General features: G+C 58.6%; 1 protein-coding gene across 1 annotated transcript in view; it reads right to left on the bottom strand.

Moving 5' to 3' along the window:
- The window catches only part of LOC125283387 (PI-PLC X domain-containing protein 1-like), a 17156-nt gene extending 1782 nt beyond the window's left edge, over window positions 1–15374 (bottom strand). Inside the window, exons 1-6 of the mRNA XM_048224450.2 lie at window positions 14733–15374; window positions 11369–11513; window positions 6670–6806; window positions 3221–3349; window positions 2362–2517; window positions 199–382 (exon numbers count right to left, since the gene is read on the bottom strand). Coding sequence (XP_048080407.1) covers window positions 199–382; window positions 2362–2517; window positions 3221–3349; window positions 6670–6806; window positions 11369–11492 — 730 coding nt within the window. The 5' untranslated portion in view covers window positions 11493–11513; window positions 14733–15374. The remainder of the gene's footprint in view (window positions 1–198; window positions 383–2361; window positions 2518–3220; window positions 3350–6669; window positions 6807–11368; window positions 11514–14732) is intronic.

Genomic DNA, 15374 nt, shown 5'->3' with positions numbered 1-15374 from the left:
CACGTCCCTGGAAACATCCACGTCCCAACCCCCACGTGGTGCAGGGAACCACGTCTCCAGAGGCGTCCCCGTCCGGACTTCCGCGTGGTGGACAGAACCAAATCCCCAGAGACATCGACAACCCAGCCCCGCGTGAATGACATCATGCATGTGACCTGGCTGCAGGGTAGCATCTCCAGGATGGACAGCCTTGCTCACCTGGGCGTCCGCAGCTCTTCATGCGCTCCAGGTAGCGGATGAGTTCCTGGGGTTTCACCTGGTCCCCCCACCAGTAGGGGATCCCAGGCCACAGCTCCCTGTGCCGGCTCACAACGCTTTCCTCCTCATAGGACAGAATGACCTGCTGACCATGCGACCACAGCTGGTTCAGTGTTGGCACCTCCTGGAGGGGGAGAGAGATGGCGGTGTCTGAGAGAGACAGTGATGGCGGAGGATCGGGGAGTCTGAGAGAGACAGTGATGGCAGAGGATCGGGGAGTCTGAGAGAGACAGTGATGGCGGAGGATCGGGGAGTCTGAGAGACAGTGATGGCGGAGGATCGGGGAGTCTGAGAGAGACACTGATGCTGGAGGATCAGAATGTCTGTAGAGGCGACATGACAGAGGGCAGGGCCGCCCCCACGACTGCACTGTGGCCTTGGATTCTTGGGGGAACAGGGCACTGCTGTTATTATCGGCACCATGAGCCCTCTTGACTCCCTGACACAACTCGAATCACGATGGGCACAAGGCAGGTCACCTTTTTTTTTTTTTTAAGATTTTTCTGTTTATTTGAGAGAAAGAGAGCCATCAAGAGTGAAGACATGCTGAGAAAGGGGGGCAGAGAGAGAGAGGAGAAGCAGACTCCCCACTGAGCAGGGACCCCCCAATGCCAAAGGCAGAGGCTTCACCGTCGGAGCCTCCCAGGCGCCCCAGAAGGTCATCTTTGACTACATTACACCCTGTCAACAGACCAGGGCTCTTGTCCTCTGAGGCTGAACATCCGACTCCCCACCCTCTTCTGTCTCTCTCCTGACGTCCCCACTGGAGACTCAGAATGGCGGTATATCCCCAGGGCAGCCTCTCCTGCCACGGTCACCCCAGGATCCCCGAGCACCTGGGCACCCTGGTTCACAGCAGCCCCGTGGTCTGTGTTTTGGCTCCAAACCATGAGGGGCCACAGGGCTTTCTCCTTGCTTACAGGACGTAATTGGACATATGGCAAACCAAGTGATGTAAAATGGACCCAAAATGCACATGGAGTTAATGTTTCGGGTTCCTGGAGACTAAAAGAGGGCCCTTTCCCTGCCGGCAAATGGAAAAATTTATCTAGATAATAAAGCACAGGGATGCCCGGGTGGCTCAGTCGGTGAAGTGGCCTTTGGCTCAGGTCATGATCTCAGGGTCCTGGGATCGAGCCCCACGTCAGGCTCCCTGCTTATCGGGGAGTCTGCTTTTCCCCTTCCTCTGCCTGCCACTCCCCCTGCTTGCGCTTTCTGTCTCTCAAATAAACAAATAAAAACTAAAAAAAAAAAAGATAATAAAGCACAGGTTGTGTTGTGAGCTCAACTGTGTCCCCTCTAAAATCACACATTGAAGCTCTCACCCCAATACCCCAGAACACGATTTTTTAGAGGTGGGTTCTTTAAAGAGATAATGAAAGTAAAATGAGGTCATTAGGGTGGGCTCTGATTCCATAGCACTGAGGTTCTTATAAGAAGAGGGGAAGAGGACACAGACACACACAGAGGTACGACCACGTGAGGACACAGGGAGAACACGGGGTCTACACGCCAGGGAGGGAGGCCTCAGGAGGAACCAGCCTCAGCCCCACCTGGATCTCAGACTCTAGCCTCAGCCCTGCCTGGATCTCAGACTCCCAGCTTTGATCCCACCTGGATCTCAGATCCCTGGCCTCAGCCCCGCCTGGATCTCAGACTCCCAGCTTTCATCCCACCTGGATCTCAGACTCCCAGTCTCAGCCCCGCCTGGATCTGGACTCCCAGCCTCCAGGACTGGGAAAGAATAAATGTCTGCAGTTCTGAGGCTCCCCCATGGTGAGCTGTGTGACAGTGGCCCTGGGGTCCACACACAGAGAATGCTCAAGGCATCGAAACACCATGGCAATGTCTAAACAGGCAGTAAGTGTGTTAGCCGAGGTGCTAGAGAGGCGGCCTCCTCTGTCCGGGCACCGCCTGTGCCGTCACCAGGCTATACTCCGCATGGGAGGACAGCAGTCTTCTCCTTTCGGGGCATCAAGAGGACCACACGAGCAGCCTCCCCAGCACCAGAATTCTCTCAGAATCATGCACAGCAGAACCGAGCAGCAGGTAAGTACCGCCCTGATCCTGCCCCACCAGCCCTGCCCAAGGGGCCCTTCTCACCCCTCGCGGACACAGCATGTCCCCAAAGATGTTCCTGATACAGGCAACCAGGTACTCATGCAGGTCCTGCGTCATGCCCTCGAAGTTCCTGCACGCCAGGATGACCACCTCCCGGGGGTGATTCTCCAGCCACTCTGAGATCTCCGTGAGCGTGTCCTGCGCGGCAGGGAGGGGAGCTTGTTCAGACAGTCCCCAGCGAGCCCAGGAAGGTGAGGGATGCTCCCCCGGGTCCAAGGGGCTTCTCCAAACAAAGTCCCTGGACAAACGGGCCGCGTGTCGCACAAACAGAGACGTACAGCAGGCCGCTGCCCTCTTGAACGCAGCCTCCTCAAACCAGCAGCCGGGCCATCAGCCATGGCTCTGGGGCCAGAGGCATATGCCTGGGTGTGCATGTGTGTGACCGTGTGCGTGCACGGTCTCTCCAGAGGGCACCGCGTGTGCCGAGGTGTGAAGTGTGGCAGCACCAGGGAGCACGCACAGGCCAGCCAGTGACATGTGGAGCGAGGTCCCCAGGATGCTGTCTCCTGGCCACATACACCCTGGACGGTTTGCAGCAGGGGGACAGGCTGCCCAGAGCAGGAGCGAAGCATGATGGTGACGCGTCACAGTCAGACTTTGGAACCCCTCGTGTAGCGCTGGAGGAGACCGAAGATACCCCAACCAAAGGCGGGAAGACGAGGGGCCCCACTTTTGCAAAATGCAGGAGGCATTAGAGGAGTGAGGGGTACGGGAGCAAGCTCAGAGAGGCGCCCTGGTTGTGAGTTCCAGAGGCCGGCTCTCTCCCGTGTGCCATGGACGTGGGCGTGCACCGCCGTGTGGAGGCCGCCCGCCAGCCCCCCTCCCTCACGCGCCCCCCTACCTCCACCAGCGCGGATGTATACACCATGTGCACAAAGTGCAGATTCTTCTCAGAGCCGTCGAGCACGTGTGCGACCCGCAGGTCCAAGTAGCGCACCCCTGCGTCCAGCTGCTCCGTGACACCCAGCACCTGCGGACAAAGCTCAGTCATCCCTGTGGGGTCCACACAGCCCCCACCTCCGCGCGCTGCCAGCATCCCAGGCTCCGACTTGGGCTGGAGCTGCCCAGCTGTGGGCCACGTTGTTTGATGTCCGCTCCGTAGGTATTGGTGCCTGCTAGGGGCTCGGGAAGCCACGTGGGCCGTGCGTTCGGGAACATGCGTTTCTAAAGACACTGGCCACGGGGAGCCATAGGAGGAGGCTGGGGAGGCCCTGTCCTGCGGGAAATGCTACCACGGCCCTGGCAGTGGCCATGGGGAGCCACAGGAGGAGGCTGGGGAGGCCCCGTCCTGCGGGAAATGCCACCACAGCCCTGGCAGTGGCCACGGGGAGCCACAGAGGGAGGCTTGGGAGGCCCCATCCTACAGTACATGCCCCCTCAGCCCTGACACTGGCCTCCAGACATCCCTGCAGGGTCCTGCCTCCCCCTCTTCCTGGACAGTCACCAGGAAGGAACCCTCTCAGCAGTGCTGGGCCAGGCTCTGGGGAGCCCCCCCCCAGACCCTCGGGGGGCAGGATGCACTGTGGAGGGGTCAGCTACAGTGGGCACCATCCCCACCCCACCAACAGTACCAGGAAAGGCAAGAAGGATTCCACAGAGGGCCAAGGGAAGAAAAGGCTGTCCCGTTCCACACCACGCCATAATGGAAAAAGCACGAAATTCCATGGAAATAATTTTTACACCCTGGGTCGCCTTGCAGGGAGCTCGAGTTCCTCCTGCTAGTCCCCCCTGCTGACCCATTAGGAAACTGTTCTGGAGGCTCCACAGAGGCCCACTGTGTGCACAGCAGGACCGAGGCCCCCTGTGTGCACAGTGTGTCCAGCCAGGTGGGCCCCACACCCCAGCCCCAGGCCACCTCCGTGCAGAGCCACCTGGGAGGGGCCTTGGATCTCAGGGTCGGGCCTTGCTCAGGGACCCCGAGTTCTCACGAGGCACAGAGTCTGGGGAGGGGAACTGGGGACGGGCCGACCCTCCCGTGGGACCCGGGGTCTCCCGGCCGCTGTGCACAGGCTTGTAATCCCGTTGCCATCGGTGTACGTTCTGGATGGAGGCAACTGAGCAAAGAGACACTGTCTCCCCTAAAACACCCGTTCAGGCACCTGGGCAGTATTTTTCAGACTGTAAACTAGGAGCTCGTTGTTTTATTATTTGGAAAACAGCACAGTCTGGAGAGGACGACAATGTACGGGCGCTCTCGCCGCCCAGGGCTGACCTCTCCCCGCCCAGGGCTGACCTCTGCTGAGATCTGGGGACGCTAGCTCACCGTCCCTGACCAGCAGCTGCTGCGTTCCTCCGGTTTGACCCTTGCTGCAAAATTGACATCGTGCCCCCTCCCCGTGTCCTGTCTGCCGGAACACTTACCGGCTTCTGACATCAGACATTCTGCAGGAAACCACCCAGTGTGTGCACACTTCCCAGTGTGGGGACGCAGCGTAACGGGGTCCGCTGACCCCCTGTGTGTGGTGCTGGTGTGCAGGCCTGGCTGGGGGTTGCCTGCTTGGGATCCCCTGAAGGATCCAGACCTTTAGACAGCATCCCCCACACACACACCCCACACACACAACCCATAGACGTGCCCCAGCGCCAAGAAGCCCCAGCACCGCAGGACCGAGGCACCGAGGCACCCCAGCACCAAGGGACCCCAGCACCACGGGACCCCAGCACGGCAGGACCTTAGTACCAAGGGACCCCCACCCTGCGGGACCCCAGCACCGTGACACCCCAGCACCAAGGGGCCCCAGCACCGCAGGACCTTAGTACCGACGGACCCCCACTCCACATGACCCCAGCACCAAGGGACCCCAGCACCACGGGACCCCAGCACCGCAGGACCTTAGTACCGAGGGACCCCCACCCCGCAGGACCCCAACGCCGTGGCACCCCAGCACCAAGGGGTCCCAGCAGCATAGGACCCCCGCACCGAGGGACCCCAGCACCGCAGGACCTTAGCACCGAGGGACCCCCGCCCCGCAGGACCCCAGCACCATGGCACCCCAGCACCAAGGGTCCCCAGCAGCACAGGACCCCCGCACCAAGGGACCCCAGCACCGTGGCACCCCAGCACCTAGGTGTCTCCCAGGCTGCAGTGAACCCCCTCAACCCTCCAGCAGGGAAACTGTCTCCCTCGCTGCAGGCACCTCACACAAGCAGGAATGTGGTTTCTCCGCATTCCAGACCCGCAGGCCCCAGAGGGATTAACATTGCCCTCCACACAGACCGAAATTCCTGGAGCCCAGCAATTACAGAGGTCGGAGCCCTGGGGTGGGAGTGGGGCCTCCACCGGGGAAAGACTGCGAGCCCAGAGCCTGCGACCCGAAAACTCCAAAACCCAGACCGCTGAGCACCCCCCAGGCGGAAGTGAGGGACGGGCTGCTCTCCAGGTGGGTCCCCCATTGCTGCCTGAACCTGAGCCCCCCAGGCCAGCACCCCTCCCCTGCTTGCTGGCTAAGGCTGTGCAGGGGTCAGCCCCACAGCCAGCTGTATGCCCCCATGAGGATGCCCCCGGTCACCCTGACCTTCCTCTGCATACCAGGGACCACCCCCCCCCCCCACTGTGAGGACAGCCCAGGTCACCCCAGCTCCTCTCTACATTCCCCCCCATCCCCGTCCTGTGAGGATGGCCCTCAGGAGACAAGGGCTGGTCAGGGAGGATGGAGCCTATGAGAATCAAAGAGGACAGGATGATTCTCTCCTGGAACCTGAGGGACAGAACACCCCCTCCCTGCCTTTCCTGCTCACACCCCCTCCCTGCCTTTCCCTGAACACACCCTCCCTGCCTTTCCCTGGACCCTCCAGTCCCTGCCTTTCCCTGCACACACACCCTCCCTGCCTTTCCCTGAACACACCCTCCCTGCCTTTCCCTGCACACTCCCCTTCCCTGCCTTTCCCTGGACCCTCCAGTCCTTGCCTTTCCCTGCACACACACCCTCCCAGCCTTTCCCTGCACACTCCCCCTTCCTTGCTTTCCCTGGACACTGGGTGCAGAAACGTGGTTCGTTATCATAGTTTTCACACGTGTGCAAATCTCCAAACAGACGTCTGGACACCCGCACAGCTCGGGGTGTTTTCCCAGGACCAGAGGGGCTCTGAAATGTATCCTGGAGGCAGACGACTCCGGCCTCTCCAGTGCGGGCCTGCCGCCCACCCCACCCCGGGCTGCCTCCAAACTGCAGAGGACGGGGCAGCGGGGATGTCTGCCAGGCGGGTCTGAGGTCTGTTTTCCATTCCACTCGCCCCCACACACGGATCGGGGCGCGGGTCTTCCCCGCTGCTGACCCGTACCTCCCGTACCTGGGTGGTGGACCACCTGAGCACCACGGGGCGGGTGACGCACGGCAGCACCTTGCCCAGAAGCCGCAGCAGCCGGGACTGGGTCTGGGAGATGGGCGATTTCTTGTTCAAGCAGTAGGTCATGGTGTCGTGGCTCCCTGCAAGCAAACAGGAGGGCGCGTCTCACCCGGGGCCTCTTCGTGCGCGCTGCGCTCCGAGCGCACGTGGAGAACACGCACGACGCCAGGCGTGCGTCATTGCCCCAAAACACACGCCCACGCGGAACCTGCCGCTGGCCGCTGAGTGCATAGCGGGGTCATCCGGGACCAGGGGGGCCTTAAATCCCATGACAGGCGTCCTGATAGGGGACAGAAGAGGAGACACACAGACACAGAGGAGAAGCCACGTGACCCCGGGCATATCCCTGGTGGGGAAAACCAGCGCTCACTGCAGAGACGGACCTGTGCAAAGTGCGCCCTCACCCTACACAGCCCGGGACACGCTTCCGGACCGCACTAGACATCCCTAGAGGCATCCGCACAAAAACCCGTTAAGGTTTCCCCGAAACCTCTGAAAAGAAGAGTAAGAAAGGGGGACTTTTTCTACGAGGTGCTAATGTGCACGTGTGGTATAGGGTCGTGCTACATAAATAAATAAACGTCCCATAATCAGTCAGGAGCACTGTTGCGGAATCCACCCACCAACGGATCACAGTACTGCGTTCAGGGATGGACAAGATTTTATGAATTTCAGGTATTAGGACAGGCGTCCCGGTGAGGTCAGGGGACCAAAGGGTCCACCCGACACTTGGCTAACAGTGGAAATCAGGTGAGATTCCTGCGTCCTGTGTCAGTGTATCCCAGACTGTTTGCAGGTTTTCATGCACGATGAAACCCTACCATTCCGTTGGAACATACGGGTACACCTCTCCTTGGGTGATCCCCCACGCAAAAGCTACGAAGGAAAATGCGGACAGAGCTGACTTCATAAAGAAAAATTCACTTTTTCTTGGGGCGCCCACATGGCTCAGCCACTTGCGTGTCCGACTCTTGATTTCAACTCAGATCATGATCTCGGGGTTGTGGAATCGAGCCCTGCGTGCTGCTCCGCGCTCAGCGGGGAGTCTGCTTCAGATTCTCGCTCTCGCTCTCTCTCTCTCTCCCCCCTCTGCCCCTCCCCTCTCTCTCACCCTTTCTCTCTCCAAAATAAATTAATCTTTAAAAAAAAGGAAAAAAAAAGGCAAATTGACTTTTCCTTTACGTAGAAAGTTAAAAGTTACGACGCGGTGGCCCGATCTCACCCCGAGAGACCTCGTTTAAGGGGGAGACGGGGTCAGAGTCACAGGGAGGTGGGCAGAAGCTGTGTTGTGGGCTTCAAGGTGGAGGAAGGGGCCCCGCGAAGCTGGACGTGGCAGAGGAACAGATTCTCCACGGAGCTTCCAGAACGAGCTGGCCCTACAGGTACTCAGAGGTCACACCCCTGCAGACGTCTGGGCCCCAGAGCTGTGAGGTCACCCCAGTGTGTGGTATGGGGTCACCAGGTTTGCGGTCCTTTGTTAAAGGAGCCCCAGGACATTCTCACAGCCACCCAGACGGTGGTGCCCTCAGGACCAGGTGCTCTTTCCCCAGCGGTGCTGGGGTGTCTGCGACCCCTCACAGCTGCATCCCTCCCCACATCTGCCCTCTAAGGGACCTACTCATCTACACCCTCCGCAGAGGCCACCTGTATCCGAGGGGAGCAGAGGGGATGAGACCCCAGGACGGGCATCCATCTGTGTCCCTCCTCACCTCCCAGAACAACTCCGTGCTGATCCCCAGGACACCCACCCGAAAACCACATCCCAACTGCACACACAGCACTTAGAGACCCGCAGAAAACATGCCCCCCACAGGAAAACAGCCCCCGGCGGAGGGGAAGCCCTAGTGACTCGGGTCCCCAGGGAGGGCATGCAGGGACGCATCTCTCCTTGGGCACGTTGGTGAGGCCAGGGGGGCTCCAGACCTCAGGGGGGATGGAAGCGGACAGGTGGCTACAGGGGCCACTCCGCTGGGAGAGACTTGGCACGGTGGCCGAGGGTGGTGGGTGGGCTCCCCACCTACTGCCTGGTCAGAGAGTCCAGGACTCAGTCGAAAGAGCGATGGTGGGCAAGCAAGGCACGCCTCCCGCGTGTTTCTGGAGAAGCTGCCCATGGTGGGGACGGATGGCCGCCACACCCGGGACAGTCTCAGTGATGTATTCTCCTACACAAACGTCCGCGGGGTGCACACAGTCGGTAAAACAATACTGAGGCTCCGATTCACCGATACAGGAAACGCAGACAATATTAGGCTAAGTGAAAAGGCAGACTGAAAAACTGTAGAGTTCGATCTTGTTCTTTGTTTATAGTATGTATCTTTATAAATAAAAATGGATCATCCCCATATATGAATGGACCCATATGTTATATATATTAAAATACATAAATATAAAATATAGGTAAATATACATATCAAGAGAGGATTTAAATTTCTTTTAACTTACGTAGATGTTCACATTTTTCTGCAATTATTATCTATTGGGTATATGATTTTTCTGTGGCTCCTTCAACAAAGTATCCCGAACTAGGAGCCTTCAAAGAATAGAAATTAATTGTATCCTAGCTCTGGAGGCCAGAAGTCTGAGATCCAGGTGGGGCAGGACCCCTGAGATCCAGGCGGGGCAGGACCACTGAGATCCAGGTGGGGCAGGGCCGTGCTCCCTCCAGAGGCTCCAGGGACTCCAGGCGTCCCTGGGCTGCTGGCCATGTCCCTCCCATCTCTGCCTCTGTCCTCACGTGGCTTCTCCTCTGTGTGTGTCTCCTCTTCTGTCTCTTACAAGGACACCTGTCATTGGATTTAGGGCCTCCCTGATCCAGGATGAGCTCATCTCAGATCCTTCCCTTACATCTGCAAAGGCCCCATTTCCACAAAAGGCCCCATTCCAAGGCTCGTGGGGGGAGGGGGACAAGAATTTGGGGGCACTGGCCGGTACCTACAACTGGGTTTGTGCTGTTGCCCCTCAGGCCCAGCAGGGACACCGCCTGACCCCCAGGGACTCTCTCGTCTGTGAAGTCATTCAAGCCATGGGTCTCTGGCCATGGTGGGTGTCCAGCTGACAGAATGGGCAATATATAGATTGGATCCTGCCCCATCGAGATAAACTGCATATGAACCAAGGGTTTAAATGTTTTTTAAGAAGTCATGAAATTCCTTGGGACGCCTGGGTGGTCAGTTAAGCGTCAGACTCTTGGGGGCGCCTGGGTGGCTCAGTCAGTCAATCATCTGCCTTAGGCTCGGGTCATGATCCCGGGGTCCTGGGATCCAGCCCCACGTTGGGCTCTCTGCTCAGTGGGGAGTCTGCTTCTCCCTCTCCCTCTGCTGCTCCACCTGCTTGTGCTGTCTGTCTCTCAAATAAATCAATAAAATCTTAAAAAAAAAAAAAAAGCATCAGACTCTTGGTTTTGGGCTCAGATCATGATGTCAGGGTCCTGAGATCGAGCCCCATGTCAAGCTTCGTGCTTAGTGTGGAATCTGCTTAGGATTCTCTCCCTCTGCCTCTCCTCCACCCCCACTTGCACTCTCCTTCTCAAATAAGTAAATCTTTAAAAAAAAGAAGTCATGAAATTCCCAAAAAAAGCACAAGTGCACGTGAAAATATGGATAAATCTCAAAAATTGTGAAAATCTATCCAGGTGAGAAGTCTGCCTATTCTTGAGGGAGGGATTCCGGATACCGCATGTGTATGGACGTGGAGGCACGTGGTGGGATCCGCTACACGCTTCTTCTCTGCAAGCACGGGAGACTGGCAGTGCCGACTTGCTCATCAGGGCAGAGCTGTGGCCGCTGCTCCTGGGGCCACTGGAGCCCAAGGGCCCAGACGGAACCCAGCACACCTGACTCAGAGCCGCCAGGTCATTGGATCACAGAGTCCCCAAAGTGCTCCTTGTGGGTCAGAACCCCTTTGGACCCTCCAGTCTCCAAGCACAGAAGACACTCAGCACACGGCTGATGGGCAGTGATGAATGTAGCCAAGAGAAGTCAGTGGGTTCCCTACACGGAGGGACAGACTGGCAACAGCGCTTTACCCCAAATCCCTATGCTGTCACGAAGCCACACTCCCCTGGGGTGTGCCTATGCCTGCCGGGCTGCTTTGGAATGAAGGAGATGGAGAAGGGAAAACACTCACGTGGTGCGTGTGTGTCTGTGTGTGCGTGTGTGTGTGTGTGTGAGAGCGTGTGCGTGCGTGCATGCATGTCTGTACTGTGTGCATGTGTGTGCGTGTGCGTGCAGGCATCTGTACCTGCATTGTGTGCGTGCATGTGTGCATGGGTGCCTGTATTGTGTGCATGTGTGTAATGTGTACATGCATGTGCACATGTGTGTTGTGTGTGCATGTACCTGTGTGTGCCTGTAGTATGTGCGTGTGTACATGTGTGTGCTTGTGTCTGCATTGTGTGCACACATGTGCGTGTGCATGTGTGCTTGTATTGTGTGCGTGTGTATACGTGTGTGCATGTGTGTGCGTGTGTCTGTATTGTGTGCACGCATGTGTGTGCATGCGTGCCTGTATTGTATGCATTCACGTGCGTGTGCACACATCTGCCTATATTGTGTATGTCCATGTATGTGCTTCGTGCGGTTTCCCCACACCTGAGACCCATCCCATGCCGGCAGCATCCCAGCAGGGGATGCAGAGCCCTCACCTGGGATGGAGAGGTGGTGGAGGGGCACATCCCAGAGCAGGGGGCACAGCGCCGACATCCAGTCTGCATTTGTGGTGCATGACAGGCTCTGGAAGCTGCTGGAAGTGCTCACCTGTCCGCCCATTGGAGGCCACCCCTGTGCGACCTGAGGAAGGAAATGAAGTTTTGCAGACGTCAACCAAGGGGGCCCAGAGCTGCTTTCCCGGGGGTGGGGGGCAGTGGCTGCAGCACACGTCCTGCCTCCAGGGGAACCCCCTGCTCTGGTCTTGCACTAATGCCCCACCCCACCTCCAGGCAGTGGGAAGGGGCTCACACGGCTGGCTGCAGAGTCTGCGGGTGTGGGGTTTCCATCCTGGGGGTGCTGGTGTCTTGAGGGCCCAGGTGAGCACCCCAACCCTCTGTCTCCCTCTGTTGGGATGTTGGGCTCTGGTGTAAGGAATTGGAGACAGTCTCCTGCTGAAGCCAGTGCACTCCCTTACAAGCACTAGGGAGATGCTCGGAGCGAGGGGACGGTAGGGGGTCTCATGGGTTCTTAATCCACAGCCCGGGCCACTGCCTTCCAAGCATCTGCCAGCGGTGTGCCCAACGCGTACAGGGCGTCATCTACTCTCACGATAAGCAGGTGGTGGAGGTCATCAACTGCACAGGAAAGGGAGCCCCAAAGACGTGTCCACAGTGGTCCATGGGCCGGTGGGCAAGACCTCGCCCCTGACTCCCTCTGATGCTAAAGCCACATGCACCCATCCACCACAGCCCGGCCTCCTGACCTGTCACCTCCACCCAAAGGGACACCATCCGGGATGGAGCTGTGCCCCCAAGCCCCGAGGTGACACGTCCTGGTTTCCCCCTGGGCTGAGCTGTGTGCCCGCCACCAGAAGCGCACGAGGGAGGCATGAGAACCGGGCCCACGGTGACCACCGTACAGGCATTCCCGACCCACCCTCTGCAAGGGACCAGTTCCCTCTGGTCCAGGTGTGGCCCACCCTCTCCTGCACTTGGAGCTCTGTGTGACACTGGAGGGGCTCAGAATTCGCCTCCCTGAAATAATCCGCTTCGCCGTGAGGATTATTTTGAGCTGAAGGAGATTGAGAAAAAGCAGAAACAAGAAAAACTCTGCCCTCCTCCTCTCTGTCTGAAAGCAGGCATAAAGTTCCGTTCGTGAAGCCGCCCCTGCTCCATCCCCTGTACCAGGATGGGGAGGAACATTCTTAGCAGAGAAGTCTGCATAACAAGCCTCACTAAGTAACACTTACCTCCCATGAGTTTCCCCCAAACGTTTACCTTCTCACAATTTACTGTCCCTACGACCCCAGCCCCCTTTTCCTCTGGCTTGTCACTTCTCCACAAATGTATCACCCCTGGTTGAAATGGCAGGTGAGCCCATAATTCTATCTCCTTGAATCCACTACTGTTCTGCGAAGGCCTCTGCACAATCAACCTTTTCTCCTATCCACCTGTCTTTTGTCATTTTATTTATTTTATTTTATCTTATTTTATTTTATTTTTAAAATAAGCTCTATGCCAACATGGGGCTCAAACTCTCAACCCCGAGATCAAGACTTGCATGCTCCACCCACTGACCCAGCCAGGCACCCCGTCTGCTGTCATTTTAATTTGCAGGTCTCAAGCACTGAACCTAAGAGTATAGAAAAAAATTTCTTCCTGGAGCTTGCCAGGCACCCCTATCTTCTGTCATTTTAATTTGCGAGTCTCAGGCACCGAACCTAAGAGTGTAGAAAAAATTTCTTCTTGGTCTACACTGCGTCTAGTACGCCAAAAGCCAGCACCATGGGTTCTCATTCTGCCCCAGCAGCAACAAAGACCGGTCCTCTCCCCTGTCCATAAGAGGGTCCGTGAGATACTCTACTAGCACCCCTGCCATCCATCTTCACTCATGGCCTGTCCCAGGGCTCTCTCAGCTCACACTCAGTGTCAACGTTGTCCCTACAGGAGTGAGCGTGGGACCCCAGACCTGCTGGGGGGCTGACGTTCATGCAGCAAGTGTCCAGGTGGTCAGGGGCTGGGCTGTGCCATGCTACACACCCAGGAACCACTCCTCAAGGTCCCATCCAGGTACAGATGGGCCACTGCCTGCTCCTCGCCCACGCAGGTGTCTGGAATGCAGGTGGATCAGGAATTGTGTAACCCCATTCTGAGGACTCCATAGTGTGTGATGGCGGACCTCATCTGGGAGTGTGGTCGGCCCCGACTAGGACACAGAGTCCCTGCATCCTTGTTAGGAGAACAGGGGCTGGGGCCATGCCTCCCCCAGCTGCCACCCCAGCGGTCCCCTTCCCACCCAACTGAAGCAGTGACCAGAGCCCAGTCCCATCCCAGTGACCCCGGACAGGGGGCTCTGGTGAATCCTGGGACTTCCCAGGACTCACCATTTTGCTTCCAAGGAAAACAACTCTCTGCGCTTCAAAGGAAGGGGAACAGAACACACCCCCCAAAATGTGCCCTTTGGGCAATAGGGTTCTTCCTAGCGGAAGGCCAGTGAGGAGCGCCAGACACCGAGAAACTCCAGAACAAGGCACAAGTTCCCCTACGTGAAGGCAGTTTCCCAGCAGACGGGAAATGCCCACCTGCCGAGGCATCTGTCCCCACACCTGGGAGAGGTCCTGCGTGCACCTGCACCCCCACGCCGGCCCCACCAAGCAGAGCAGCGTGTCCTTCCCCAGCTGGACCAAGTCCACCCTTGGGATTGGAGCAAGGCAGGGCTTGGGCAAGTTCCAGGGGTGGGGATTACACGAAACTGAGGTGAGTGTGGGTTCGCAGGTGCCCGGGAGGCAGCCAGGTGAGATCCCAGAGCCTCCCAGCTGTGAGTGTGCAGAGAGGCTGCTCCGTCCCCACGTGGCACATCTCATCAGCAGGTGGTGACCTGCGCACAGTGACACTCAGGAAATAGCTTGCAGGTGAGTAAACAGACGGACATGCCTCACATTCCGTCCTCCTCTTCACCTGGCTCCCCAACGCTCCTGGGTCCCTGCCTGTCCGGAGGCCCTGCCCCAGCACCTAAGGACAGCCCGTGACCCGGGGACCAACAAGTACTTCACCTGCCCCGCAGCAAGGTCGGAGCCCAGGGCACCGCCACCATCGTGACCCTGGGGCCACAGCCTGGGGGGTCCCGGCTCGGCTCCGACCCCAGCTAGTTCCCACCCTCCCCGCCGGCAGGGGCACCACGCCTGGAGCGGACACTCTGACGGCCGTTCCTGCGGCCCCTGCAGCCGCTCCGGGAGGAAGGAGCCGCCCCAGCGCAGGACCCTACCCCCCACCCCCCGCCCCTCCCGCACCCCAGGCTAGGACGCCCGCCAGCCTGCTGTCCCCGCAGCGGACCCCCTGCATTCAGCCGGCAGGCACTCACCGCCCCTGCAGTGTCTCCCGCAGAGTTTCCGGCAGCGGCTCCCTCGCCTTGCCGCGGACACTCCAGCACTTCCTAAAATGCTCTCTGCCTCGCCATTGGACGCTGGGAACACCTCCCACGAGAGGAGGAGGAGCTGCCCTCCTAGACACTCATTTCCTGCCGTGCGGGGCAGCAGCCTGCAACTCCCACGTCCTGAGCGGGGTGCCCAAGTCCAGAGCGGGGCGCCCAAGTCCAGAGCAGGACCCCCAAGTCCAGAGCGGGGCGCCCAAGTCCAGAGCAGGACCCCCAAGTCCAGAGCGGGGCGCCCAAGTCCAGAGCAGGACCCCCACGTCCAGAGCAGGACCCCTATGTGGACAGCACTGGTCCAGGGTCCACAGGTCTTCACGGCCCCAGAATGCAGGGACCAGACCGTCACAGGGGACAGGAGAGCATCGTGAGTGTGACCACAGGGTCAGCAGGCAGGGCACGGGGACGGGAGGACGTCCTGAGCTGACCGTGTTCTGGCTGTGGTCCGTTCTTGTGGCTCCAGAACTCAGAGCAAACAACAGTTTCGCTAGAGCCCCATGATTGCCTCACACCCCTTGGTGCTGCACCTGTGGTCTCTGAGCTCACTGGTCGGCAAAGTGACCCTGTCCTTCCCTG

The sequence above is a fragment of the Ursus arctos genome, chromosome X, assembly GCF_023065955.2.
Source record: "Ursus arctos isolate Adak ecotype North America chromosome X, UrsArc2.0, whole genome shotgun sequence".
Classification (NCBI taxonomy): Eukaryota; Metazoa; Chordata; class Mammalia; order Carnivora; family Ursidae; genus Ursus; species Ursus arctos.
Note: the sequence above shows the minus strand (reverse complement) of the source record. Positions and strands in the feature narration are given on the sequence as shown.